This window comes from Populus euphratica, unplaced genomic scaffold (assembly GCF_000495115.2).
Source record: "Populus euphratica unplaced genomic scaffold, PopEup_1.0 scaffold28.1, whole genome shotgun sequence".
NCBI classification, from domain to species: Eukaryota; Viridiplantae; Streptophyta; class Magnoliopsida; order Malpighiales; family Salicaceae; genus Populus; species Populus euphratica.
The window spans coordinates 638,426-666,373 of record NW_011499862.1 but is presented as its reverse complement, the minus strand read 5'-3'; the positions used below and the strand labels follow the sequence as shown (position 1 = coordinate 666,373).

The 27,948-nt window shown below is 33.7% G+C and overlaps 4 protein-coding genes across 8 annotated transcripts; 3 read left to right on the top strand and 1 right to left on the bottom strand.

Annotated features, from left to right (window-relative positions):
- The first annotated feature begins 3,433 nt into the window (after nucleotides 1-3,433).
- On the top strand, nucleotides 3,434-5,454 carry LOC105125023 (cyclin-P3-1-like). 3 transcript variants are annotated; one of them, XM_011025295.1, is made up of 3 exons: nucleotides 3,434-3,871; nucleotides 3,992-4,398; nucleotides 4,903-5,454. In XM_011025295.1, the coding sequence occupies exons 2-3, from the start codon at nucleotides 4,019-4,021 to the stop codon at nucleotides 5,123-5,125; spliced, it is 603 nt and encodes a 200-aa protein (XP_011023597.1). In that variant the 5' UTR covers nucleotides 3,434-3,871; nucleotides 3,992-4,018; the 3' UTR covers nucleotides 5,126-5,454. The 3 variants fall into 3 exon arrangements, with proteins under 3 accessions (XP_011023597.1, XP_011023598.1, XP_011023596.1); XM_011025296.1 differs by having other exon boundaries at nucleotides 3,434-3,891; XM_011025294.1 differs by having other exon boundaries at nucleotides 3,434-4,398.
- On the bottom strand, nucleotides 5,170-12,738 carry LOC105125024 (mitochondrial Rho GTPase 1-like). 2 transcript variants are annotated; one of them, XM_011025298.1, is made up of 17 exons: nucleotides 12,570-12,738; nucleotides 12,055-12,269; nucleotides 11,166-11,298; nucleotides 10,734-10,883; nucleotides 10,118-10,294; nucleotides 9,474-9,740; nucleotides 8,956-9,024; nucleotides 8,712-8,767; nucleotides 8,387-8,468; nucleotides 7,887-8,098; nucleotides 7,703-7,772; nucleotides 7,468-7,580; nucleotides 6,942-7,092; nucleotides 6,337-6,523; nucleotides 5,688-5,756; nucleotides 5,558-5,610; nucleotides 5,170-5,260 (listed from the first exon to the last, which is right to left on the bottom strand). In XM_011025298.1, exons 2-16 carry the CDS (start codon nucleotides 12,267-12,269, stop codon nucleotides 5,606-5,608), a joined length of 1,956 nt encoding a protein of 651 aa, XP_011023600.1. In that variant the 5' UTR covers nucleotides 12,570-12,738; the 3' UTR covers nucleotides 5,170-5,260; nucleotides 5,558-5,605. The 2 variants fall into 2 exon arrangements, with proteins under 2 accessions (XP_011023600.1, XP_011023599.1); XM_011025297.1 differs by lacking the exon at nucleotides 5,170-5,260 and having other exon boundaries at nucleotides 5,319-5,610.
- A 3,139-nt stretch (nucleotides 12,739-15,877) lies between these two features.
- Nucleotides 15,878-18,625, top strand: LOC105125022 (peroxisomal adenine nucleotide carrier 1-like). The gene is made up of 5 exons (XM_011025293.1): nucleotides 15,878-16,230; nucleotides 17,118-17,349; nucleotides 17,542-17,688; nucleotides 17,813-17,964; nucleotides 18,043-18,625. Exons 1-5 carry the CDS (start codon nucleotides 16,088-16,090, stop codon nucleotides 18,320-18,322), a joined length of 954 nt encoding a protein of 317 aa, XP_011023595.1. The 5' UTR covers nucleotides 15,878-16,087; the 3' UTR covers nucleotides 18,323-18,625.
- Nucleotides 18,626-20,645: 2,020 nt separating this feature from the next.
- Nucleotides 20,646-24,216, top strand: LOC105125021 (protein YIPF1 homolog). 2 transcript variants are annotated; one of them, XM_011025290.1, is made up of 6 exons: nucleotides 20,646-20,883; nucleotides 21,003-21,042; nucleotides 21,259-21,342; nucleotides 22,231-22,417; nucleotides 23,378-23,645; nucleotides 23,822-24,216. In XM_011025290.1, the coding sequence occupies exons 1-6, from the start codon at nucleotides 20,818-20,820 to the stop codon at nucleotides 24,026-24,028; spliced, it is 852 nt and encodes a 283-aa protein (XP_011023592.1). In that variant the 5' UTR covers nucleotides 20,646-20,817; the 3' UTR covers nucleotides 24,029-24,216. The 2 variants fall into 2 exon arrangements, with proteins under 2 accessions (XP_011023592.1, XP_011023593.1); XM_011025291.1 differs by having other exon boundaries at nucleotides 20,649-20,883; nucleotides 21,262-21,342.
- The last annotated feature ends 3,732 nt before the right edge of the window (nucleotides 24,217-27,948 follow it).

Genomic DNA, 27,948 nt, shown 5'->3' with positions numbered 1-27,948 from the left:
TCGGTAAAATCAAACCAATTTTACAAATTTGAAAAAAATATAAAATTATGCTTTTTGATAATTTGCACCTTAACATTTTTATTATTTTAAATTTATATCTTGCAAAACTTTTTTAATTTGATAATCAAGGGCTTGATTTTGACTATGATTATTATAATTTTTTTAACGATATAATGTATTTGTGGATTTTATTTCCTTAAAATTAAAATACTTATTTATTCTTCACAATTTTTTATATAAATTATTAACAAATCAATTAATATATTACTCTGTTTTAGATGACAAATCTATATAATAAAAATTGTAAATTGACATGCTTGATTTTTGGAGTAATTAATGTTAAATGGTCTATTAAAATTTAAATAGACTCATTTCTTATAAATAATAAAGTAAGTGGGTAGATTTGTTCAAAAAATAAATAAATCAATATAAATAAAATAAAGGTGTTTAGAATTTTTTATTGTTTATTTTATTTTTATTTTTATTCTGTTGTATTGTTAATTACTATTTGATTGAGATTGTTAATATATATTTAATTAAAATATTTTACTTATAATTTTATAGTTTTACAATTCAAGCTTATATTATATATTTTGTAACATATCAAAAAAAAAAAATTTACAATCTTATTATCCCTTGTCTTATTGCTATTCCATAACAATAATAGCCATTGCAATGCAATATTTTAAAAAAGAAAAAAGAGAAAAGAAATGTAGATCATGTGGTCCTCTTTTATTTTATTTTTCCTTTAATTTATAAACTGCAAATAATTATGTTTGTTGGAGATTGAAGCATGGAATCATAGAAATTCCAGTGATAGAAACCCTAATCAAAGAGAAAGTGAAGAGCACACAGAAAAAATAACGAACACGTTACCCAAGATTTTATTCATGCATTGATCGATTTCACAGCAATTAATTAATTAATTTATTTTTGGAATCATTATGTGTAAAAATGGAAGTGCAGGGGGGTGTCATGGGCCCACAAGTGGGCCACTAGTTCATTGACCCGTTGCTTATGGAATTGTTTTCCTTGGTTTAAATTATTATGGTGGGGCTGCCTGAATTTATTCAATGCCTGAACGTGACACTTCAAGGGTTATCCAAGAACAAATCAATGCAAACAATATGCTGTTAATGATTGATCTTACATAACTGTCTTTAAATATAACTATTTCTCATCGAGTTAACAAAATTGTATGGTATTTTAATTGGGAAACACAAGTATATATAGCCATGTAGTTCTCAAATTCCATCCTTTTGTTTTCATTTTTTTATGAAGATATTAAACTTAAATCTATAATACGACTCAATGATTGAATCAAGAATCAAACTAATTAATTTGGGTTAATATAAAATAATATTATTTAAATTTTTAAAAAATAATTAAAATAATATTGTTTTAAATTTTAAACTGGATTTTTATCTGACTAATCATGTCAATTTTAAATTATTATTTTTTAAATTATGATTAGATTATTCATTGGGTCAGCCAAATTATAGATTGATTAATGAATTAACATTGAAGGGTATTTGATGAATGAATTAACATGGAAATGTATTTGATCAATGAATTTCCTCTCCGGGAAGAAGAAAAATATCACTGCTTCAAATTAACAACTATGGAGGATTCCGGTGACTCCCTTATAAGGAATAAGGATTCCTTAAAGGCTACGTGCACCAAACTAGAGTGAATAGTACCCACATTTGATTTTAAATGAAAATATTTCAGCCCCTCAATATTTAAGAAAAAATAAAAAATTGATATAAATTTTTATTTTTTATTTTTTAATCACTAAATAAAAAAATAAAGATAAGACAGATTTCTCGATTCCAGTTATAAACAAAAAAGTTAATTTTTATTGATTCAAAAAATCAATATTAAATTATATTTGATGGGAAAAAACCTAACTCGAGTATTATTTCACTTTAAAAACTGAAAAGTAATATATTTTTATATTTTAAAAGAACGTCATCTAGCATGTTTCTAATATCTTCATTTTTTTTTTATTATTAGAAAATAAAATTTGATCCCTGTCGTCGCACGAGTTAAAAAGCTAATTGTTAGTGTTTATCTTACGTCTCAAGTAGCACATAGATTGCATTGTCAGCAGCCATGCCTAATTAGCAACTCTCATATAAGTGAAGCCTCCTTTTCCTCGCAGATGAGAGATTGGATTGCAGAAATTTTAATCTTCAACTACTGAAGGAGAGATCAATGATTTCTTTGCCCACTGATAGGTTCACCCTATAGTATACACACACTGCTTGGTGTTAATTTCTTGCTGGTTTCTTTCAAATTACTATATATATATATATATAGAGCTCAAATTTATATGTAATTCTAGTTGGATTTACAAAGTTTTAAGCACATCTTTCTCTCTGAAAATAGAGATATATATGACAAACTCAATCACACCTCCCTTTTCAAGGCTATAAGAAAAAATTACCTCGAGACTACTTCAAACTGACTGCAAGCTCCTCCACGCTGCAGGCTTCAACGAAATTGTAAGAGAAGCACGTAAGGACATCCTCCCACAATTTCGACTGGATTTTATGCTGTCCACGTCTGCTGAGATGTCAATTTGTCGTATGAAAACAACAATGTTGGTGTTAAAAGAATTTGGCCACCATGACATGAGAGATTCCACTATTCTAATTATGTTGAAGGCTAATCTTTGAGTATAAATACATCTCTCAATTTCTTCATCTTTCTTTAGTCACCATTTGATTAATTAGAACCCCAAGTTGGTTTTCCAAAAGCTTATGTGCATGAACACAAGATTGGAAGAGGGGTGTGAAGCAAATTTAATATGTGTTCATGGCTTTGGACAAAACAGGTTGGATAACTATGCTCGATCCTCAAGTCATATTTGAAGATTTCAGTCTCTAGTTCATGCAACAAGCATTCTGGTTATTATTCTTGCTTTGTAAACATGTTATCATACAATGTTGTGGTAATCACTTAAATCTAAGTAATACCAATTTTGGAGGGTGTTAATCATAGTTATTAAATCCAATTTGATTAATTGTGTAATTTGAAAAACTTGTGATCTGAGGTTTAATACAAAAAAAATCTTAATTTGAATAAAAAAATATTAATCTGACTAATCTAACGAAAACTTAATTTATTTGATAGATTGGTCTATAACCTCATTGATTAGTCAAACTCAATCTAAACTTTATCGAGTCAATATTAAGGAATTAAAAAAAAAAAACCTAAACAAAGTCTTAATGATTAATAAAATGATTTATATTGATGTGGTAATTCAATAACCCGAGTTTAATTTTTAAAATCAAATCCTAAAATGGATTTGAAAACTATGATTTATAGCTAAGTAAAATAAAAAAAGCTGAGGGCACTTGTGATATGTCAAAAAAAAATACCCCTCTAATCATCAAATAAGAAACTAAGAACTCCAAAGCGATTCATCTCCTTCAACGAGCAGTAAGTCAAGACCAGCTTTACAAAAAGTTATCCATGCTTGACATGGGCTGTGCCTGAAACTTTATCTTGGTTCTCCTACTATAGTACCTGGAATCTACGTCGATGTTCTGTGTTTCTTCTACTTGTGTGCAGCACATGTATGCACCTTAATTAGTGCATGATGGCAGAGTATTCCTTTTCTGCTACTTGTCTTTGAGAAACTTATGTAGTGCTGCAATGTAAAGGCTTGAATAATTGTCCCAATTGGCCCACTTGGAATAGTCTTTAATTTCAAAGGTCACATCAGTATGTTCCGTGTAAACTTTATCTGAAAGGAAAGAATAGCTTGGAAAAAGATGCACTTCCTCTTTATCCCTGGTTAATTTTGGCGATGGCAATGTTCTTGTCAGAGTAGTTTTCAGACAGAGAAGCTAGCTCAGATAAGGTCGAACCCTAATCCTTACAGTGTGATTTTCAGTCATTTGTAGGAATCAGACAGTACGTAGTATTAGTTCCATGGTTTTGCCTTCTCTATTTTCACTAATGCAAGTATACATATTTGCAGCTTTGATTCAAGTCTGGCGCCAAAGGTATGGCTGCTGAATCAGAAACTTTCATGGCTTTGGGTCTATCAGATGAATCCGGTAGAGGAGTTTCGGGAACCCCACGGGTGCTCGTGCTTATTGCATCTGTTCTCGAGAAATCCCTTCAAAAGAACGAAAAGCAGTCAACCACGTCAAGAAGAAAAGATGCTATTACCATCTTCCATGGCTCAAGATCTCCCACCTTGAGCATTACACAGTACATCGACCGCATATTCAGGTACTCGAGGTGCAGCACTTCTTGCTTTGTTGTTGCCTATATATACATCAACAAGTTCCTTCAGCAAACGGATGCCTATCTTACCTCCCTGAATGTACACCGTCTTCTGATCACAAGCATCATGGTAGCTGCAAAGTTCTTGGATGATGAGTGAGTACCTGCATGATTAAACCAATTGTGTTTTAATATTCACTGTAGCTGAAAATCATTGCTTGTCATTTGGGGGGTCATGTCTTTAGCCAGTCCTCCATAAGTATCTTTCGTGATTGTTTAGCTTCTTTATCTCTTGAAATGTCATTGGCTCCATGTTTAAATAGGATAGATCATAATCTTGATCGATCATGGTCAGTTATTATTATTATTATTATTATTATTATTATCATCAAACATGGTCGATTATGTTAGAAAACCGTGTTGACATGACGGTCTTCTTCTTGAGCTTCGTTTTGTCCATTTGATCCAAAATTAAAAAAATAACAGTGTCATGGTCAGAACAGCTAATCCGTCGAACGTTTTTGAAACAAATCTGGAACGTGTTTGAGACTCGTTGTTTTCTTACTAATCATACCAGCGGTATAGTTTCGGCAGATTGTTCATGCAAGCTTATCTTGAAACACCATTGAAATTTGATCTATAATCCACTCAATCTTGCAGGTGCTATGACAATGCCTATTATGCCAGGATTGGAGGTGTAAGCACTGCAGAAATGAATAGAATGGAGATGAAATTCTTGTTCAATTTGGATTTTAGGCTCCATGTTACAGCCGAAGTATTCATGAACTGCTGCTTGAAACTGGAAAATGAAAGTGGGAAGTACCAGAATGGCCAGGCCGATCCAAGCTTGTGGCCTCGAAGGCGGCCAGCAAGACAAAGATGAGAGGAATCATGCTGCCAGAATTGCAGGTTACAGCAACAAAACCATGGTGAAAGCACTCTTTTCTTCTGCTAAGCAAGAACAATTTAGCATGGAACTGAGTACATAACTATACATGGAATGTGAAGGTTTCCTGATCTGCAAATAGCAAAAAAAATCTCACCATCATTTAGCACATGGTGTCCAAGCCAGAAAATATAATGACAGTAGTCATATCATAAAAATCTGTAGCAAAATTTTTATTATTGTACAAGCCCTGCACAATAACTGAGTTTTCATGGTATATCTGTTGCTTTTTTTTAATAATTAAAACTCTTCCATTGGGACCAATAGACACCCTATTGGACGGCGAAAGAGTTGGAAGGCAAATCAAAAGAACAAATAGGTCTATGAAATAATTCTCTACAGGCCAGTTATACAACCAAAATGACATACTAGATGAGACTATGACTTGCATCTCGTTGATGGGTGGATCTTCGTTCTTCAACCAGATGAGTTCCTTCTTGCAGCATAGACTCGGTGTGCTGCTAGTCCAACAATGATGGGTGGATCTTCGTTCTTCAACCAGATGAGTTCCTTCTTGCAGCATAGACTCGGTATGCTGCTAGTCCAACAATGGCCACCGCAGCTCCAACTGGAATGGTGAAACAAAATTATTAATACGGTAGATGATTAACAAGACAGACAAGTGAGAGGATTTCATTTAACAGCAATGAATTGATTTTTATCCAGCAAAGACCTGCAGTAAGATGAAATATGAAGCCATAATCTAAAACAAGTACCAAAAGACACTGATATTTAGATGATTTGGAGTCGTTAAACAAAATATTTTGAATGTCTGCTAATATGGCCATCCTGAGTTCAATTAACTCCTGGCAGTTGCATCAAAATCCTTTAAGTCAGTCTCGGTAAATAAAACAAGTTGGAAATAATTATGTCATCCCCATAGACTTTTAGCATTGACACCAAACATAATTGCTGAACATCCTAAGATAAAGAGGAATGGCTGCACAGTTCCTAGAACACAATAAGCTCATTTTCTGTAACATCCAAGCCAGAGTAAGAAAATAAAGTTAAAAGAGTTTACATGCAAAACATGATTGCTATGAGAAAGTAACTGAAAATGCACAATACCCAGGGAGAGATATTTAAAACCGAGCAACCTTACATTCTTCAAGTGCGAGCAATTCTAGGAGTTCCAAAGGCCAACATACCTGAAACAAACATAAGAGAGCGGTTGATGAGTCGATTGTATTGCTTGCGACTTCTCCCTGCTTCAGTTTCAGGAATGCTCAAATGTGGGTGCTCGGCTGCAGTTACAATCCTACGAAACACATTATTGGTGTCACCCATCTTTGAGCTGATGGGGATAGGAGCCTCTATTCCCATATCCTGACTAACCTGCAAACTCAAAAACTTACAATTAAAGACACTGTTATAGTTTCAGAATCAATAGTCCATCCAATCACTTTTAGATCCCAAAAAGGACTGCAGAAAAATCTTCAAAGAGTCTAGTGCCTGGAAAAGGAGAGAGAACAATGACCCCGAATTACTGCCCAGCAGGCAAACAGGCACCTTGTAATTGATACTCACTAACACCCAACTAATATTCTAAATGTGAAGAACAAGGCCTGAATAGTCACAGAGCATTATTAGCTAGTCATAAATTGTCAACCAAACTAGAGAAATCTGCAAATTTATAATGAAGCAAAAGGTTTTGAAACAAAAACGTAGACAGAAATTTCATGATAAAAAATTTAATAAAAGTCATCTGTTGTACTTAAATCTACCACCATGGGAAAATCAGCTTAGTAAATACCCTGGTAGATTCCTGTATTGCCATTGGAAATGAGTTCAGATCATCTTTAGCTGCAACAATTAGGCAAGGCACCTCATATCCAGTATCCTCACCATGGCCGGCAACTTCCACAAGCAATTCAGTTGCTCTCTTCCATGAGGACTGATCAGAACTGCAATAGCATTTGATACCTTAAATGGATTGAATTTAATTCTTAATGACATTCCAAAGCAACAGGGTCACATTACATTCTCAGCCTTTAAAAACCTTTGGTCAAGGTTCCTAGCTATGTTGGAAGGCATTTTCTCCTATTAGGCAGCCATGAAGGCATCATCAGCTTATGATTTTTTTTTAAAAAAAAAGCTTTTCATTCACATATACAAAAATTTAATATATGCAATCAATAACCCATATATGGCAAGCTAGTAAGTAATTTGGACAAGCAAACTCACGTGAAACAAACTATTGAATTCCCATACCATAAAATTAAGAAATGTTCCCTTAAAAGAGGTGACTGAACTGAATTCAACAGACACTGTTCTGTTACCTGTCATAAACAAACACTGCTATGTCACATGGTGCCAAAGACTCCTTGTTCAATAATAGTTTCTTAACCCCATCCTCAGGAATCTCTCTCAACACAAGGGTTTTCTTGATTCCCTGTGAACAAAGAGAGCAACAGATTCAATTGGAACAAAAAATGAGCTGCAGTGTGATTAGGCAATGTAAATAATCCAAAGTATGAACCAAAAACATATTCTGACAACTGCAATAGCACTTACACCAGGTAGATCAACAACATGAACTGCGTAGCTTTCCTCAGTGGTTGGAGCATAATTATCATAAAACGGTCTGAATATAAAATTAACAAGCTTATATTAATTAAAAAAACACAATAACCAGGAAGAATACAGACAAAAATAAATATAATTTATATGAGTTTCTAAGAGATGGGTTGAGTTGAACCTTCCAATAAAAGAATTCACTAATGCAGACTTTCCAGACTTTTTTGGTCCAAAGACAAAGCAATGGAAAACATTTCTGTCTGACTGTTGCTTCTTGCGATCTAACCGTCTTCTCCTTGTCAAGCGAACAGCAGCAGTAGGATCACCAGAGTATCCAATGTAGATCAGATTCTCCACAGCTCTAGATGGATCTAGAAGAGTCATAAGGGCCCACTAGAATATATATTTGGTAGTAAGCATACACACTTATCAAGAAATTAGTATTCCAAACATTCAACTGGAACTATTTTAGTAAAAAAAAATCTGTTAGATTGATTAGCAAATTCCATCAGATATGTCTGTCACATATCTTACACACGCTTTAACTCTTTAGACCATATATCATATCTCACAGGCATGAGACACCCAAAAAAAGGATTGTTCAGAAGGAAAAGAGGAAAGCCAACCTCACTCACTCTCTCTCACACACAGGGGGAAGGGGGGCAGGAGGGAGAGAGATACCTCTGACAAAAAAGCATTAACTGATAGCCCACTCAAAGCAGTTTTCTCAGCAGCATCTTTATATGGAGGTTCCTCCCACGGGCTGAAGTTGAGAAGCCAAGTGTCAGTGCAACACAAATAGTTACAAATTGACAGCAAAAAGTTAAAACTCATTTGAGGAAGGATGCAGACACGAGGGTTGGGGCTTGAGTTAATTGGTTATAGATATAGCATGCTAGTCCATTCTTTAAGCCAAATGAAGAGAAAAACAACAGTAGTTGAAAATGCATGTTGCAAATTATTAAGGGAAACAACATAATGAAATTTTACTAAAAAACTACAGTACCTTTCTGGTGCAGTAGAGAAAATATCCTCTAGTTCTGCAGGTCGCAAATTGTTATCCTGGCAGTACATTTTCATACAGTAAGAATTAGAGAATTCAGAATTGCTTAGCACGTTGAAAGATTACAACTAGTTGTGGTGACTGATATAATTGCTTAAAACAGAACGGAAGATTAGTTAATTACACTTTCTTGTTTAATTACACTTTCAAGACCTCACTAATGGTAAAAGCACAGACTGAAACATACACCATCACTGTCAAACAACTCATAGATATTCCTCAAGTACTCGACAGCTTCGCTTGTGAGTTCTGCACTCTGCACGAATGACAATAAAAGATAAGCAAATTGATACAAACAATGGATACTGCAAACAGACCATCAAATGACCATCAAATAAATCCTTTTTCATGAAACTCCTTGTAAGGAACTAAGCTTAGAAAATACCTTCTTCCACCCCTGGTCAGTTAAAAAAACCAAGTATATTATATTAGCTAATGTCTTGCGCCCAGGGATGATCAACATCCTAGGAAAAAAAAACTACAGCATGCATTATAGATTTGAATATTGTAAACTACAGCGTGCTACTGTGTATGTTATTTTGATGCATCAAGTGCAGAATTAATTAAATGTCCAAAAACACAAGCCAAAAGAAAGAGTAGATGCTAGACTAGAAACATATTGGCTAGTTTAAACCCATGGAACTCTTCAAACTTTTACCACCTAATAAGATTAACTATAATGCATGAATGGTCAACCTGTATTACCTGATCAGGAGCACATTTGAATGAGGGAATTAGTTCATCAGTAAGTTTGATATCATTGTTGTACCCAAATTTCCTTAGGACCGTCCAAGTTGTCTCAAGGCGCCCTTTTTCTATGAATAATGCATGGAGAAAGAGGAATCCTGTCAGTGTAAGGCCACGTTCATTGACTCCCCTATCATTGACTCCTCCACCAGGCAACTTTTCTTCCACAACCTTCTTAACACCAACTATCTCAGAAGGTTGTAGCGGAGCATTGAAACACTTGACCTGATAAAAATTAAACACTATTAGCTCCTTCAAAAACCCTAGGACCAAGATATTGCAACTTACAATATTTGAACATTAAAAATCATATCATATCTGTGTCCAACCCATCCCAGTACTAGACTCAAGCTTTGGACTTGAGCTTTTCTCCTCACCAAGCACAAGAAGGATATGTCAATTACCCATTACATCATTGACAACATAACAAACATCTGAAGACTGTTTTTGGATATTACAAAGTCAAGTTTCGGCTGCTAGAATTAAATGTCCAAGCAATGGACTAATATAGAGGTAAAAAAAAAAGAGATCAAAATCCATTTCCTTGCCCCCAAAAATAATAAAATAAAAATACAAAAATGAGGATAGGAACATAAAAATACCTGAAATTCATTCAATTCTGCATCACTAAGGGCACCATCTCTATCAAGATCACAAAGAATGAATATACGCTTCAAGGCTCTAACACACCGGGGCTTCAAAGTTTGTGATTCCTGATCAAATAATGGACCAGTTGGGTGAAGTACAGCCTTTTGAGCATAGTAGAAAACCTCAGGAATCTGCAGAAAAAGGAAAACAAAATCAGAAATTGGATTGTCAATTCCAGAACTCCAGGATTACCAACCAAAAACTTCAGACCAGAGGAATCCATCTAACTAGTTCAAAGATTAACATAAATCAGATCCTAGTTATTTTTTTGGTTTGAAAATAATACATTAAGAAAATAAATGTTACTGTTATAAGGGGAAAAAAATCAAAACAGCATAGGAACTCCCCATTGAGAAATCATTATGAAGTAAGGCATACTATGATTACAGGGGGCAAAAAATGCCTTCAAAGTGCAAACTGCACATACTGTTAAAACAATGTTGCACTGCAATGGCAAAATTAAATTACTGACAGATTCATACAACAATACTGCGTCGCAGTGACCAGATTAGATAATTCCAGAAGATATATGCAATAGCATCTATAAAAGCAAATCGACAACCAACATACCTGAATATGTTTGAATGCTGAGCACTCAATACAAGTTTCAATCTCTCGGAATTGTTGCATTATTGGTGACATTACTTGCTCCAAGCTCACCTGCTGGTTCTCATCTCTTAAATCCAACTTACAACCCACCACTATAACTGGTACCTTAACCTGCTCATCATTCACATTACCATCAGAAACACATATTTCTCTCCACCAACAAATTACAATGAAAGATATTCCATGGAAAAACAGCTAGAAGGTTCCAGTTGCTCCAAATGACTTTACATTGCCAACGAAAACTCATCACAAAGAATTCTTCTCACAGCAATACATGACTTAGTAGGATGTGGCGGAAAACATGTCTATTGACATTTTTTATGGTAACGATCTCTTCACGGATTAAGAACACACCCACACAAACACAGTGAGATGAGAACAAAGAATTTAAACCTCTAATTGACGAAGCTCAGGAAGCCAAAAGGTACTCAATCGGTCAAGAGTTTCCGGCCTATCACATGCATATGTAAGAACAACTGCATCAGCTCGCTTCAATTCTTCAGCAACTTTACCAGCATCCTCCACTCTGAAACACAGTACAAATGCACAATCATTATTTAATTCAGAATGTTACTTTGAATAATGAATGAAAATGGCATTGCACCTCCTCTTCCCAACCAAGAAAAATGGACTGCAAGCAATCTAAAAATTTAAAAAGAAAACAAAACTTGAATGTGGAACTTCATGTCCAACATTTATCAATCCTTCCAAAAAAAATCTCCACGGTTCATTCACACAGACATAACCAACCCCAATGAACATATGGTTCTTCCCAACTAGGCCAACAAAATATACAAAACTCCAATGTCAGTTCCCTCTTTTGCGCAGATAACTATCAATAACCAAACAGAAATTTAAGCAGGGACACAATTTACCACTACAAAACTTGACTCTTTTTCCTTTTTACACTTCAAAAGTTGGCTTTCTCTTTCTAGTCATACCAGCTTTCAAAAACTGAGAATGCCCACTAATTATATTACCACCACTTCACCCGGGAAAAAAAAAAAAAAAGGCAGCCCTAGTACCAAACAGAGTTCACAACAAGCTTTAAACATCTCCACAGTTTCCCACCAGCTATGACAGCATTCCAAAAACCTCCATTATTTCCGTACTCCCAAAACCAAATACGCTATAGCAACTCAAATTAACAAGCCCTGATTAATTATCAGGAAAAAACACAGATACTTAGCTATTTTAGCTAATTAAGCTTACCATAAGCACATAAAACCATATTTCTACACATAAAAATATACATATAGGGAGGAGAGTGTGTGTGAATTACTTAGACGAGGTATCAATGATGGTGATGGGAACGCGGTCAGGGTAAAAATCATCGGGCATCCGAGTAGGTGGAAGAACTGGCGGGATACTGGACGGGAAAGTATCAGAGATAGCAGTGACTATCAAACTAGACTTGCCGGTGCCTCTGTCTCCGGCCACCACGATTCTGACACTACTTTTTACTCCTGGATTGGCTGCGGCAGCTGCTCTCGCCATCTAAACGACAAAACCCCAGCCATTACAGTCAAGAATCGAATATCCAAAACCTAAATAATCAAAATATCCACGAGAATGGCAAAACGGTGTAAAAAACCTGGATTCGAAAGGATAAATAAGGAAATAAAAATACGAGAATTCTATGCAAGGAAAACTGTTATATAGAGGAAAAAGTGAAAATTATAGTTTTCTCTATGGACGTTTCTGGATGGGCTGTTGGTGGAGTGGCAAAAGTGTAAATATGCGAGATCAGGGGCGGTGAAGAATGCAAGATCATAACTAGAGAGGATTAGGAAATACCTTGAGGATTCGTTTGATGAAGAAGTTAGAAAGAGAGGGTGGAAGGCACCAGAAACCCTAGATTTTAGGGGTTTGTGGTGGTGGGGAAGGTGGCGCGGGCGGGGGCTTGGAGAAGAAGAATGGGAAGCGTAAGCGAAGGTTCACGAGAGAGTGAAAAGGATGGAACACTGTGGTTTTTGTTTTTATTTTTTAAAACAAATTATTTTTTGGGGTTTATTAATTATTTTAAAATAAAATAAACCGGAAATTTTTTATATATTTTTATGAGTCGATAAAAAATTTACAATTAATATATAAAAGATAAAAAAGAAGATTCAATAGATAAAAATAAACACTTAGAAAAGAAAAAAAACATGATAAAGAAAATTTAATATATATATTTAAATAAAAATATTTTTTTATTTTTTTATAATATGCATTTAATTTAATTTTTTTATATTTAACTTTTTTATTGAGTAAATATAATAATTACGAATTTAGCATCATAAAATTTTTCTTGGCATAATCATCATTTAGTGTTTTTTTATTTTTCTTGACGATGAATTTATTTATCTTATCATAAAATATAATATATGCTGCACCCTTGAGTATTTGTTGCTGTAAATCACATTTTTCCATTCCTTATAAAACAACAATTCAGTAAATTTAATTTGGTTTCTTAAATACAATTAACTGTGAAAGGGATGAGTCTACTTTATCCTTTAATAAATCATTTTTCAACTGTTATCTTCTTTTATTTTTTCTTTTTGTGGTAATCATTTCCTTTTTCTCTTTTCCCTCGTGCTAAGCAATTGAAACCTGGTTTATCTTATATAAGGTATAGTTGTTTTTATTTTTAAGGTTTTTTTTAATATATTAAAATAATATATTTTTTATTTTTTAAAATTTATTTTTAATATTAATAAATTAAAATATCTAAAAAAAATTAAAAAATTTTAAAATCAAATTTTAAAAAATTTATATTAGGCCGCACTCTCAAATAAAAGAATTATAATTCTGCAACTTATAATTGTAAGATTTAAATTAGCCTGGATAAATTAACCAAACCCGGTTAATTTAAATCTAAACTAATATGTATAAAAGAAAAACAAAAAAAAGAAATTATTCTAGTTAAAACCAGAGCTAACCTAATCAAAATTCAACTCTTAATTATTAATTTTTTATTTAATTTTTTTATTAATTTAATATTATTTTTTTTATCAATGTAATATTATTTTAATTGATAAGAGGTTTGTTCTCTTTATATTTTTAAGTTTAAATTCTTAATTGCTTATACAATAATCATGACTTACATAATCATTAATTTTAGAACCCGTGTAATTAGTTATAGCACACTTCAAGTTTATCTAGATACCATATTAATCTAAAAAAAATACAAAAACTACCCTTAACTCATATTTCATGAGGGATTGAAATTAAAGTTATGCCTCTTATCGATGCTTATTGGGTTTTTTTTTTTTCCCCGGACAACTTTTGTTCTATAAAGAGACTCGAATCCAAACAAGGCATATAGCAACAAGGAGGAGGATTGACGGCAATAATAGCAATAAGCCAAAGGGTTTGGCGTAAAGTTGGATACTGATGTGAAATGAACCACTTTGGATGAGGCAATTTAGGGTTCATGCATTGACAAGTCGACTAATGACAATGCGTGGACATGGTTTTTAGGAAGCTTCAATGATTCAAAGGACAGGGCTTCCTTCTACAGGGAACCATAACATTACCTTCAAGTTGCCTCCATGCTCATGAGGTAGGCGTTGATGAATTGTTCCCCTGGCCTTTTCATATAGCAGTACCAAGTAGAGGAGCCTCCTTCACTCATGAAAAAGCAGAAACAAAAAGCTGGGAAGCAGCGGCCATAAACCACAGCAGCAGCCACAAATATGCTCCAGTGCTAGGGCCTGAACAGCCCGAAATCACCAGAAAAGAACGACACCCATTTGAGAATGATGTGGATATGAACAAAAGGAACAATATTCTACTCGAAGACAGTCAAAATCCAAGGCGCTTCCTCGTTTATTTCACGCTTGATGCAATGATGCCAAAGCCCCAGAAAGGGGATTTTCCTTGAAAGTGCTTTCAGGGTACTTTGCTTTCAGAATTACTACTGTTGTCGACCTTGCCAAGAAACACTGACAATATGCCATAGAACACCTGGTCAAGCATGTAATGTTCTTGGTGTAAAGCTCAGCATCTCTTTCTTTCTATATTCATGTAGTGTTACTGCACAGACAAATGATTGGTACAGTATTGAATTTCATGTCTTGGTTTCGTTCTGATGCAATTCTTCTCTTCCTCGTAGGCAATATTGTTGTCAATAATATAATTTAATATTCTTTAAGAAGTTATTTTAAAATATTTTTATAAGATAACGACTTCTTCTTCTTTTTAAATTGAATTATTTAAATTTAATGGGGATTTAATTTTATATTTTAAAAACAAGATATATTTCTGGTATTTATATAGTAATTAACTAGAAATAATGATATGTTTGTGCACATAAGATTGTTTTGAGCAAGAGAAAAAAATTTATTTTTTTCATTAACCCAAGATTAATGCACCGTTTTTTTTTAATGTATTTTAAAAATATATTTGGTTTGATAAAATATTAAATTAATTATTTTAAGTGTTTTTTAATATTGATTTTAATATAATAATATCACAAATAAAAAATACAAAATTTTAAATAATTTTAAACTAAATATATTTTTTAAAAAATATCTTGCATCACATTCATGAGTAAATTATTAATTTTAGAAACTATATCATGAATTTGCTGCTTTGTTTTTAACCTTACTCTAAATAAGGACTTAATTGAAAGATTTGTTGTTTTATTTTTAGGCTCGCTCTTTACCACTTATAATCGTACTCTGTTCACTCGGTCAACGAAGCTCTCTAATTTTGATCCGTTAGATCCCCACCGTCCAACCTCCTGCGAAGACCGTCTAGAACATGACGTGTTCACGATATGAAAACAATCGTAAACTTCATTTTCATATCCTCAGTTCAAAATCCTTTCAATAGTGCCCCTACTAGTTGAACAGCCAACTTTTCCAATAGAAAAGAAAATCTTTTTTTCAATTTATTTATTATACTCCTCTCTCTCTCTCTCTCCTTTTCTCAATTCAATAACATCACAATACTAATCAAACAAAGAAACTAAAGAGTAGTGGTATATACAGAGATATGTCAGATTACAGGGGCATAATTGCTTCATTGGTGGATTTATAAGGATTAAAATAAAGTTTAACAAAAAAAACTCTAACCCGTAACTCCAACAAACGCCACGTTCTTACAATTCCGAAGAAAATCCAAAAATCAGTTTCTTTCATTTTGATTTCTCCATATTTGTAATTCCACTAGCCAGCCACCTACCAATTTGTTGTCTCGTCCCTCTCTTCTTCTCTATAAACACAATATAAATCACTCTGGAGATCCCGTCATCATAGAATCTTAATCCTTTAGAGAATTTGGATCCAGATAGATAGATAGATAGATAGATAGATAGAGAGAGAGAGATGGGAGTTGATTTTGAATCTTTGTCAGAGGCAACATCAGGTGCTATTGGTTCATTACTAAGCACAACAATTTTGTACCCTCTTGATACGTGTAAGACTAAGTATCAAGCTGAGGCTCGTGATCGAGGACAGCAAAAATACAGGTTTTTAAATATACCCAGCTCTTAATTTTCTTTTTTTTTTTTTGTTTTTTTTTTATCTGGGTTTTGTGTGATCTTGTGATGAGTCAACGGGGTTGGTTTCATTTTTAATTTTTTTATTAGTAGCTGAAAGTTTCAATCTTGATATATGTTAATTACTGATATGTGTAGTTACTAGTTAGGCCGTTCTGGGGTATAAAGTTGGTCGCTTTTAGCTTCATAGAGCATTTGTTTTGAATGAGAGGTATCTGCCATTGTTAAATGTAGCAGATAAGTTTATGCCTAACTCTACTGTAGCTACCTTGTCAGTGGAATTAACATTTTTTGCTGTTCTATTACCTACCTTGTCAGTATTACTCTTTTAGGCTATTTATATAAAATCTTCTGCTTTCCTGATCACGATGGATGTTTTTGTTAACCAAGTAAATATTTTCATCTGCTCTTAGATTGGTTTAACCGTTTCAGGTTTTTTTTTCCTATGTTTTTTGCAATCTTCATATCAATTTAGTTTAATATCATAACTAGTAATATCTTCAAAGGTTCCTCCTTGATGTATTTTATAGTTATTGGATGAAGTGTTGAAACATGTCCTGGTCATTCTCACTGAGTAGCATGTAGCATTGAGCATCTGTATTGAAATTCCTTTAAATTTTCTGTTTCACCTTTTAGATTGAATTGTAGCATTGGCGAATGGTATGTTGTGTTTATAAGCTTTAAATTTTCCGTTTTGCCTTTTCTGTTGCATGGCCGTTTACCTTATGGACCATTTGTTAGTTCTACAGCCTCGCGCACATATTACTAGACCAAGTAACATCTTTGAGAATGTTAAGCTAGTGGATGCTATTGTAAGGCTTATTGTTTATTTGGTGTTGCTTTTGTGGCTTCTGTAGGAACCTTACTGATGTTTTATGGGAAGCAATATCCACTCGACAAGTTCTTTCACTATACCAGGGCCTAGGGACGAAAAATCTGCAGTCTTTCATTTCACAGTTTATCTACTTCTATGGGTATAGCTACTTTAAAAGATTATATCTGGAGAGGAGTGGTTCCAAAAAGATTGGAACGAAAGCTAACTTGTTTATTGCTGCTGCTGCTGGGGCTTGCACTGCCGTTATCACTCAGGTGAGTCACTAGTTACCATTTTGCAAGTTGGGCATAATGCTCAGCTAATTGTTGTGATGACAGTCTTTTCATGAAACTCCTCATATGTTCTGATTTTCTCCTGGGTGTCATTGCTAGTGTTTCTTCTCTGTTTTCTTCCATCAATATTAATGCTAAACTTAATATCAAAATGTTTGGCTTACCATTATGTAGCCCCTGGATACAGCCTCCTCTAGAATGCAGACAAGTGCCTTTGGCAAATCGAAAGGACTTTGGGAAACATTGACAGAGGGCAGTTACAGTGATGCATTTGATGGCCTTGGCATCTCTCTTTTGCTGACCTCAAACCCTGCAATTCAGGTACTTGACCTGGCCTTGTAGTTTTATACTATGATACAAATTGCTTCATAATCTCATTCGGAGGCTACCTTCATTTTTCTTAAGAGAATTGACTACACTGAGACAAGAGTTACATATATTGCAGTATACGGTATTCGATCAGCTCAAACTAAGACTATTAAAGACAAACCAGAACAACACAGAAAAGACTGCGGTAACCCTTTCTGCCTTCACAGCTTTTGTTCTGGGTGCGCTCTCAAAGAGCATAGCCACTGTTCTGACATATCCTGCAATCAGGTGTGCAGCTATTACCTTAAACTTTAGTTTTAAATACTTGAGATATAGAGCGATCTGATATTTATACTATTGATACAGGTGTAAGGTGGTGATTCAAGCTGCCGACTCAGATGACGATGAAGCTAAGAAAGCTCAGCGGAAGTCTAGAAAGACATTGTCTGCGGTCATACATGCTATATGGAAAAAAGAGGGAATTTTGGGCTTTTTCAAAGGATTGCATGCCCAGATTTTGAAGACTGTACTGAGCTCAGCATTCCTTTTGATGATCAAGGAGAAAATAACTGCAACAACTTGGGTTCTTATACTCGCGATTAGAAGGTATCTATTTCTCACAAGGGGTAAACTAAAAAGTGCCTGATGGTGATTCCTCGATGGTAATATGCTTGAAAATCTTTGTAGATAGTGTTGTTGCTTATTTAATTTCAAGAAAACTGAAGGATTCAATTTATCAGATAAGAAGCTTAAATTAAGATGAGTTTAATCCCGGATTTTTTCTCTCCAAAGATATTTATTAATCTATGTAATTTATGATTTGTATTGTTTGTAATGCAAATTTAAATTCTCCCTGGAATTCCTGTTTTTTTTCGAAAATTCAAATAAATGATCTATAATTGTGAAATGCTTTTGAAAAGAAATTGCAGTAAGTGGATTTCAATGGGAATGTCCCTTTCCCCTGGGAATGTCCCTTTCCCCATTCTAAAAACAATTTTAGTTTACTTTACATCAAGAAACCATAGTTCTTGAAGATTTTGTGAATTGCTTACTTGAAGCTGATGTTGAGTCACTCACGAAGGACTTCTTCTGATTGTGGGCTAGTTCATCTTTCCATTACCTTGATAAAATATGTTAGATTTTAAAATGTTTTTTACTCGAAAAAGTATGTTAATAATATTTTTTTTATTTTTTAAAATTTATTTTTAGAATTAATATATTAAAATAATTTGAAAACATTAAAAATATATTAATTCAAAATAATAAAAAAATTTAATTTTTTTTTTTTAAATACAGTCGCATACACCACCTTAACATCATCAAGTGAAGGCCGTCATTGTTGAAGTGTCTTGTATTTATTGACCTAGTCTATGGATAATGTAGTAAACTAAATTTACCCAGCAACTTCTCCTTAATGCATCAAGTTAATACAAAGATGCTCTTCCATATTGTCCGATAAAAAACATTATGATAAAAATGGATGAGCTATGAAATTTCAGTAAAAAGGATAAGAAGAATTTAATTACAATGTGTTCGAGATAAATTTTTCACAGAAACCTCTGAAAACCACATGTATTGTTGGGTTAAAATCTCATAATGAAGCCTTCAAATTACATTAAGAGTTCAAATTACATTAAGAAATTATCTTTATTTATATTCTTGTAGTTAGATTTATTTTCTATTTTAATTAAAACTTTTAATTTATTTAGTTTTAAGTTTTAACCCTTTATTTTTTATTAGAAGTAGTTAGGAAAATTTTAATTAAAAATCTTCTTCCTATAAAGGATTTTGAACTAAATATAAATAGAAATATCAATCCAGATTTTATTAAATCAGATATTTTCTCCAAAAAACTACAAGTCACTGCTTTCAAGAGAAGGAAGATGGTTTTAATCATTGTTGTCAAACCTAGTTCGACACTCAACTCGATTCAAGGCTAGAGTTATGAATTATTTTGAGTAACTCTATTTTTATTTTGATTATTTATAGTAAAATAATATTATTTTTGTTAAAAAATTATAGCTAATAGATTACAATAAAGTTTTTAACTAGGTTTTATCAAATTAATTTAAATTTTTATCTTTATCTTTATTTATTTTTAAAGTGAACTGGTTTCAACCCGGATCAATTAGGTTCTTGATCCACTCATCAGGATAGGCTAAATTTTATAACTAAGATTTTCATGGAGTCTTTAGCATCGAGCCGAAATATTTCCAAGACAAAACGCAGGAGACAATTGGTACCCCCAAATCTCCAATTCTATTTTTTTTTTTAATTTGTCTTTTTTGTGTTCTTGAGCGAGTGTACCGATCTCATTGCTACCAACCACAGAAAATTAATTATGACAGTAATAATATTTTTTTACGTTATAATTAATTAACATAGTTTACATGCATGGGCGGCGGCGGCCTGCCATACAGAAAAGAGAGAAAATATCAAGAAGCCGCCAGGGAGGAGGGAAAGATTAGTGGAAGAGCTGAAAGCTGTTACGGAGGAGATCAGCGAGGGACAAAGACGAAAAGAAGAAACAAGACAAGAGATTGCAGAGATAAAACCCGAATGCCAGAAACTCAAAGAGGAGAATATGATGATATCCAAGCAGATTGATTGCAATCAAATCAAGGCGAACCTAATGCTTAGCATTTTGAAAGCCTGTGAAAATAATAAAACTCAATTAAAAGTGAATTTTAATTACCATTTAAATTTAATCTGATTTAAGATTATGGTTACAGTAATTTATTAAATTATTTTAAAAAATAGTATCTTTTTTTTTTTAATTCATAGAATTAACATGATAGAATGCAATGCAAGTCAAGTCAACTCGTAAGGTTATTCAAGTTAATCTAAATAGAATTGAAATAAAATCCAGCTTTCAAGTAATTTGTAAATTACCAAGGCAAACCATCAAACCAGATAAAGTTTAATTACTATGTTATTTACCATGATTATCCAAAAATAAAATTCCATTTTGGTAAGAAGCACAATTCCTTTGCTTTTGTTGCTATTAACCTAACTGATAAGACTTATCGCTTGCTTTGCATGTGTGTGTGTGTGTGTGTGTATAACGCGGGAGCATCATAGACGGAGATCTGTTTGGTAACAGAGAAAGAGAAGAGAAGAGAAAACCGGAAGGAAGGAAAGATGATGTCAGGAGGAGTAGGAAAATACACACACATTGATAATCAAAAAGTCTCTGGATCTGTTCCTGTAAGTCTCTCTCTCTCTTTCTCTCTTTATACGTTTCTTCATACGTATATCTATGCGTGCTTTTCGTATTCAGATCTATTTCTCAGCTGTTAACCATCTGTTTCGATTCGATTTTCTAGTCTGTTCCAGATCCAGGCCACGTCACCGTTCAATTCACCGGTAACCACAAGTTTTTCTCTTTGATTTTCATTTCCTTTACTGTCAGCTGGCTGAGAAAATTCTGTAATCGAGAAGACAATTCTCAATTCTCATGTTATTGAGATTGCTGCAGCTGTTTTTTTTTTTATATGAGCTTATCAGTTTGATTATTCTTTTAATTTTTTAATTATTGTATCTGCGATATAAAAATATTGATTTTTAATGTATTATTTGTAACAGATTCGAATCTGCAGACATTTCCTCCATCAGAATCGCAGGGGAAGATCTCTGGTGGAACCCGTCCGCCTCGTGATGCTGATGGTATGCTATTGTATTACTTAATTCTCTGCTATAATTAGCACAATGAACTTATATATTGAGTGGTTTAGGAAATGTGCTAGTTCAGTTAGGCTTGAAGTGTTCAATGGAGTCAATGCAATGCAATATCGTGTTGAACACCAAAAAATGGAATCAGGCTTAGGCTACAAGTTAAAGGTTTCCAGTTTATCGGCTGACAAGTTTTAACCAGGTTGTGTGCCTTGCGCACGTGTGTTGAAAAAAGGCATAGGTCTCGTTCTTAAGTTTGAGGATAAGAAAGCATGAATGGTGGTTGAAGAAGCATGGTATGTGAAGTAAAGGATCAATAGTTTTAACGAAGCAAATTTTCTGTCAATTTGACTGACTGCAACTTGATGAAAGTCGTGGTTAGAAGAGGTTTTGACTATCTTTTTTCTGTTGCACCCCTGTTATTTGAATAGTTTGATCACTGGACGATTGAAAGATGGTTTTCAAGGGAAAGGCCTGGGAAAATGGATTTCTGATGGTCAAGGGGTTTGACCAAGAGCAACTTGGTGGAAGCTGTAGTTAGACATTATGAATGCCCTTTTCTTTTTGCACCCGTTGTATTTGAATGGTTTGACTGCTAAAAAATGTTGGAGATTATCTTCTTGGAAACGGCTTGGCAAACTGGATTTGCTACTGTGACCAATCCCTGAGGAACTAAGTGGTGGCCAGGGTTAATGGTGACTCGTGTTAATTTTCATTTTTGTGGTATTTTTTTTTTCTGGCTTGGTCTGGTGAAATCTTGGAAATAGTGTTGTTACAATTTGTTAAGACTGCTTAAAATGTCATATAATATTCACTGTTTTGAAGCAAGTTCTAATGGTGTAGCGTTTGATATGTTAAATGGCTAAATTTCTCTTGGTTCAGATACATTTTCAAAACCTGTTTCTGGTTCAGAGGAATCCCAGCAAGGCGGTTGGTTTCGGACATTTACAGTTGCTGCATATAAGCCGTACTTTGATGTTGACACCATTGATGTTTTGGAAAGGATCAAATATTCACTTTTCCCATTCAGAGGAACTTTTACTGAAAAAACAGTCAACAACCCAGATTTGTGAGTTGTCTTTGCCTAAATCGACACTTTTGATATATGGTCTGAATTGATTAAAATGTCAAATTGTTTCCCAACATTGAATTTGTGAGGAACTTTTTGTTGCAATTGTCTCACTTGTATTTAATTAATACTTGAATAGGAAAGTGTAACCATGTAAAAAGAAAGAAAGCATGCAGATGCTATTACAAAGAAGGAAAATATTCTGATAACTGACATGATCGTCTTTTATATTCTTAGCTTAATAGTTGAACATGTGCTAAGAGGGTGAACCATCTGTAGTCTAATATATTCATGGGCAATACTTTTTATAATTTTTGTGGTTTTCTACCAATGATGATAGCTAAAAGTTGAAGCTGTAATGTTAACGTACTGTTAATGTTTATAAAGAAACACCTCTCTAAATGTTTCTAGGGAAATAAAATGTAGTTTTAAGCCTTTTGGCATTGCTTGGTGATGATAAGCTATGGAATCTAGTGATAATCTTGAATTTTTGCAGTCAAATTGTAATATTTGAGCTCTCCCCCATCATAAGTCAGAAGTCCTTCAGATGGCTTTTTTATTAAGGTTCCCAAGACCTGACCTGTCTTGTGGATTGTCTAGATGATGTTGTGAAATGTGACTATTATCATATCTAGCTGATTACCTATCCTGTAGATATAGATAGTTCAATCTCATATCCCTGAGATTGATTTAACTTTTGGGGATTTAACATTAAATTTCTTGCTTTTGCTTCTTAAATAACCAAAAGATGAAAAATTCAAGGAACTCCTCACGCTGACAAAAGAAAAGAATTTTTCTGCTTTATCAGCCTTTTGCAGTCTGATTGCTTATTAGTTTCTGCAATAAGCCATCAGTTTTGCAAATCCCTTGTATTTGATGGACATACTAAACTCATTTGCCCTTCTTCCATCTTTTCCTCATGTTAGAAACATTTGTCATTTTAATCTATTATCTCTGTAGGTATGGACCATTTTGGATATGCACTACCCTGATCTTTGTAGCAGCCTCCATTGGCACTTTTGTGACATATATAGCACACAAGCTGCAGAAGAAAGAATGGAACTATGACATAAATCTAGTGACTTGGTCTGCTGGAGTGTTTTATGGCTATGTCCTTCTGGTTCCTCTTGTATTGTATGTAATCCTCAAGTACTTCTCAGCACCATCAGGCCTTGTCCAGCTATTCTGTCTTTATGGCTACTCCCTATTTGTCTTTATTCCTGCATTGGTATTGTCCCTTTCTTCCTTTTAACCATGACTTATTGTTATTCCTTCAGCTTGTACATGTTTGGAAAAACCCTGATTTTAGAATGAAGCACAGATCTGATATCATCCTGTAACTTCGCGGTTAACAAGAGAGAATCTTAAGAACGCCAACTTAAATTCTTATGTTTCTGGTTGCAGTGTCTCTCAGTCATACCCTTGGAGATTTTCAGATGGGTGATTGCAGGTGTCGCAGGGTTCATGTCAGCAACCTTTGTGGCGCTTAATCTCCGCGCCCATATCATGTCTGCAGGTGAAAGGTGGTTTTTTATCGTAGCAGGCATCTTTCTATTGCAGTTGGCTCTGTCCGTTGTATTGAAGCTTTATCTGTTCACTGTCACTGTATAATAAATAATATTGTTCCACAAAGAGAGGTATGGACAGGTTGTAGATCACAAAAAAAGAGTATTTTTGGTCTTTTAATCATCCTATTCTTGCTACAATATTTTGCAGAAATGTTATTCAACCATTAGGACCCACTTGCATTCGTTCATTCGTGGTAATGTAATCCAAATCATCAATGTGACATTGTGTTTTGTTTTTGCTTGCTGCAGTTCTGTTCAAGGACATTGACAGTGGTTTTTATACCTAGTCTTAGCCCTTTCATGAGAAATGCAATCCGTTAAATCCATAATCTTTATGTGTATGTATTTTCATACCTGAATTAGTAAATGCATCTAAGTGAGAACTTATAAATCATTGGCACTAAAGGCTAGTCTACGAAAATGTATTTTCATGGTGAGTTTCTCCATTTTTGGCATGGATGGTATGTTTATGTTTTTGTTGGACCAAGGGAGTGGGGACTGAATTTAGTATCAATGTGTGAAAACTGGCTGGGATTGAACCTAGTTTAGGTGAGTGGATACCGACTGGAAACTAGTGATCGGTGGAAAATGGCTGCAAATTTAGCTGTCGATTAGAAAGGAAGTATACTAATTGTGAATCATTTCAAGTCATGTTTGGCGTGGTGTCCCCAAGTCAAACAATTGAGCTTGAAATCTCCCCACGGGGCCCCAAGTTGGAGATGATGAGAATTCATATGCATTGGTCTCTACCTAATCAACATAATCATTCCATAATATCTGACTTGGTGGGAATGTTCCCCAGTTCTTCCATACCATTATTAAACCCAGTTCCACGGTTAGATGACTTGTCAATATGGAGCCTGGTATGAGGTGTTTCTTCTTCTTCTTCTTAATTATGATTAATGTTTATCTTATCAAACTTGAGTATCTTGATAGGTTAAACTCGTCAATATGGAGCTTGGTATGAGCTCTTTTTTCTTTTTTCTTTTTTTGAATTAGGATGAATTTTTATTTGGTCAAACTCGAGTAACTTGATAGGGTAAACTTATCAATATGGAGCCTGGTATGAGCTATTTCTTGTTTTGTTTTTTTTTGAATTAGAATGAATTTTTATTTGGTCAAACTCGAGTAGCTTGATAGGTTAAACTCGTTAATATAAAGCCTTGTATGAGTTGGTTATTTTGTTTGAATTATTTATCTAGTCAAATTTAACTCGAGTGACATGATAGATTACCTTATAATTTAGTTAAATTTGATCAAGCTAACTTTAATTTTTTAAAATTATTTAAAATAACATGATATAAATTTTAAGTTGATGTATCAAACTCATTATATACAAATTCGTCTTAGAATGAGTCAAATCTCCATAATAACTATGCATGTAACTCTAGGAGCACCTAAGAATTGATGAGGTGATGCAGATCCAAGCCTGAAGTTTATTGTTGGTCAATTAGTACAATCATTCTTTGTACTGACATGACCATACATTCTCTTGACATTATAGTAAACTAGCCGTCCAAGTTTCATAAGGTGATTAAACAATTTAGTTAATTACAATTAGTTAGTTACCACTAAAAAATTAACTGGTATGAATTAGTTAATTACCACTAAAAAAATAGATTTTAGACAACTTCCATAAGAAGAATATGATTGATATCATTATGGGGCTGTGGATGTGCTTCGATGACTTCCATTTTATTGGCTTCAACTTGTCCTAGAGGCAGGCATAATCTTGTCATTTCTAATTTGATGATTCAATTCAAACATAAATTTCCCAGTACTTGATGAACAATTATTAATTGTTTCTGCTTTGAAGCATCCTTATTCGTGTTTCTTTTCCCTTTCGAGCATGCTATGATCATTTCGAGAATGAAAAAAAATTAAATAGTAAATATTGTAAATTAAGTTATTTTATCTTTGAAAATATTTCAATTTAATTTCCCTTAATTTTTCCATTTTTTTTATAGCCCTATTGTATGAATGCGACTTGAGAAGGGATTTTTGGAGTGAAATCTAATCCTGTAATTAGCTACATTTGAAAACAAAGTATTTATCGTTATTTATCGTAAACTATGTCGTTTTGGTTTTAGAAATTAATAAGTTAGTCCATCTAGTTCAAACAAAAAAAAAAAAAACCCTTTTTAATCCTTTTATATATTTTCATATCCGCCAAAAAGAATAATTTCAATCAAAAAGGAAACTCAAACTCAAGAACACAATGGAAATTACAGATAAATCTCTATAAATTAATACCCATAAATTTAATAATTAATCTACACACACACACTTGTATGCAGCCATGAATTGAAAGAAACATTTAGTCACAAGGGCTTGCATTCACAACCAGCAAGAGATGATACATGCGGTAATTAAGAGCTTCCATAACCTAGTCCAGAGCAGAAACAATATGCTGTGATTAAATATAATCAAATAAATCTTTACCTAAACCCAATTAAACATATAAGCTAATTAAAGATGTTCTTTTAGTACCAATAAAAAGAAATTGAATTGTTTTTTCAAAAGGCAAAGATGGCAACGACAACCCTAGATTTTGAAACCCAAAACTTTGCCAACAAATCATAATTAACTGTAATTAAAAAGAAAAGAAAAAGAAAGAAACAGTAGTTAATGATGCCCTAGGATATTACTATATTGAGATGGACAGTAGCATAGGGAGCAAAAAACAACAACCAAAGTAAGAGTCAAAGCCAAGATCCTGAAATTGAGGTCCTTGTGAAAACAATATTTGAGACCAGAGTTAATGTGTTAGGTTTAGAAAATAATTTAAATTATTAGATTTGAATATTATATTTTTGCTAAATTGGTCTTGGACTAGAGATGGATGGTCGGTGGAGATCGATATTCATGGCTCCTGCTCTAGTACATCTCATCATCATAGATTATCTTGAAGTAGTCCTTACATGCCCTTGTAAGCATTTCTTTGCCCTAGCTGTCGCCATGCAAGTGCTGCAACTTCGTATGAAACCATGGAAATTGACAATCTGGTGAAGGAGAAAGTATAAGTGGGACACAACCACCTCAACATTGACAATACTCCATAGCCGTTTCATGTGTTCTCGTCATTTCTTCGTCTTTATATGCTAGAGAATTTGACTAAAGTGTTTTTTTCTCACAAAAAATAATTTAAAAATGATAAATGGATTAATTATACATAAGAATACAGCCTTTTTTCACATCCATCCACGCATATTTGAAAGGACCTACTACTTCAAAGTTTTTCACCTTTACGGACAAATCCTCCATTTGACTATTCTTCAACCTTTCCCTTTTATATTCCACCTACTAACTACACTACAAGTCTCAGCCCTCTCTCTCCACTTCTATCTCACTCAAGATCCTTGTAGTAGTTTCCATCTTGAAGGAGAGGTAAAGCCTGTAGTAATTTAGAGAGAAGTCATGTTTATGTCAAGGAGTCAGGTGGGGTGTCTCTTGTTGGTATTGCTGAGTATTTCAGCTTTTCACCATGGAGTAGTAGGTGCAAGAAACCTGAAAGAGAACGTGGAAGCTAAGGAGAAAACCCAAAATGAGAAAGAAGGAGCTAATTCTGAAGATATTAATGGCTATGTTGCAAATGTCAATAGAGTGGTACCCTCATGTCCTGACCCCATACACAACAGGTAATCTGCAAATCAGCCAACACATTCAAATCTTTTCAGGAAATGTATATATATAAACTGTAGAGCTGCTAGCTCATGCCATAATTGCAGTAGCTTCTACGATATATATATATATTAATAAGCTCAAATACATATTCTGTGCTCTTATATCTTCATAGTGAGCATTGTTCAAACTTGTATTAGACTTCAAGCAAAGATGTGAAAGTCATGCTGCTTTTGCAGCAGCTCATATATATATGTATGTATGTATGTATGTATATATATGTATATGTAGAAAGAGAGAGAGAGAGAGCTTTGTTTACTATACATGTTCTTGTTGTTCATA

Excerpts from the sequence above, each read along its gene's own strand:
- LOC105125022 (XM_011025293.1), top strand. The coding sequence starts at position 16,088 with ATGGGAGTTGATTTTGAATCTTTGTCAGAGGCAACATCAGGTGCTATT. Across the intron at positions 16,231-17,117 it reads CGAGGACAGCAAAAATACAG|GAACCTTACTGATGTTTTAT; the intron begins GTTTTTAAATAT and ends TGGCTTCTGTAG. Across the intron at positions 17,965-18,042 it reads CTGACATATCCTGCAATCAG|GTGTAAGGTGGTGATTCAAG; the intron begins GTGTGCAGCTAT and ends CTATTGATACAG.
- LOC105125023 (XM_011025295.1), top strand. The coding sequence starts at position 4,019 with ATGGCTGCTGAATCAGAAACTTTCATGGCTTTGGGTCTATCAGATGAA. Across the intron at positions 4,399-4,902 it reads GCAAAGTTCTTGGATGATGA|GTGCTATGACAATGCCTATT; the intron begins GTGAGTACCTGC and ends TCAATCTTGCAG.
- LOC105125021 (XM_011025290.1), top strand. The coding sequence starts at position 20,818 with ATGATGTCAGGAGGAGTAGGAAAATACACACACATTGATAATCAAAAA. Across the intron at positions 21,043-21,258 it reads CGTCACCGTTCAATTCACCG|CAGATTCGAATCTGCAGACA; the intron begins GTAACCACAAGT and ends TATTATTTGTAA. Across the intron at positions 22,418-23,377 it reads ACAGTCAACAACCCAGATTT|GTATGGACCATTTTGGATAT; the intron begins GTGAGTTGTCTT and ends TTATCTCTGTAG.
- LOC105125024 (XM_011025298.1), bottom strand. The coding sequence starts at position 12,269 with ATGGCGAGAGCAGCTGCCGCAGCCAATCCAGGAGTAAAAAGTAGTGTC. Across the intron at positions 7,773-7,886 it reads GTGAATTCTTTTATTGGAAG|ACCGTTTTATGATAATTATG; the intron begins GTTCAACTCAAC and ends TTTTATATTCAG. Across the intron at positions 6,524-6,941 it reads CAATACAGGAATCTACCAGG|GTTAGTCAGGATATGGGAAT; the intron begins GTATTTACTAAG and ends TTGAGTTTGCAG.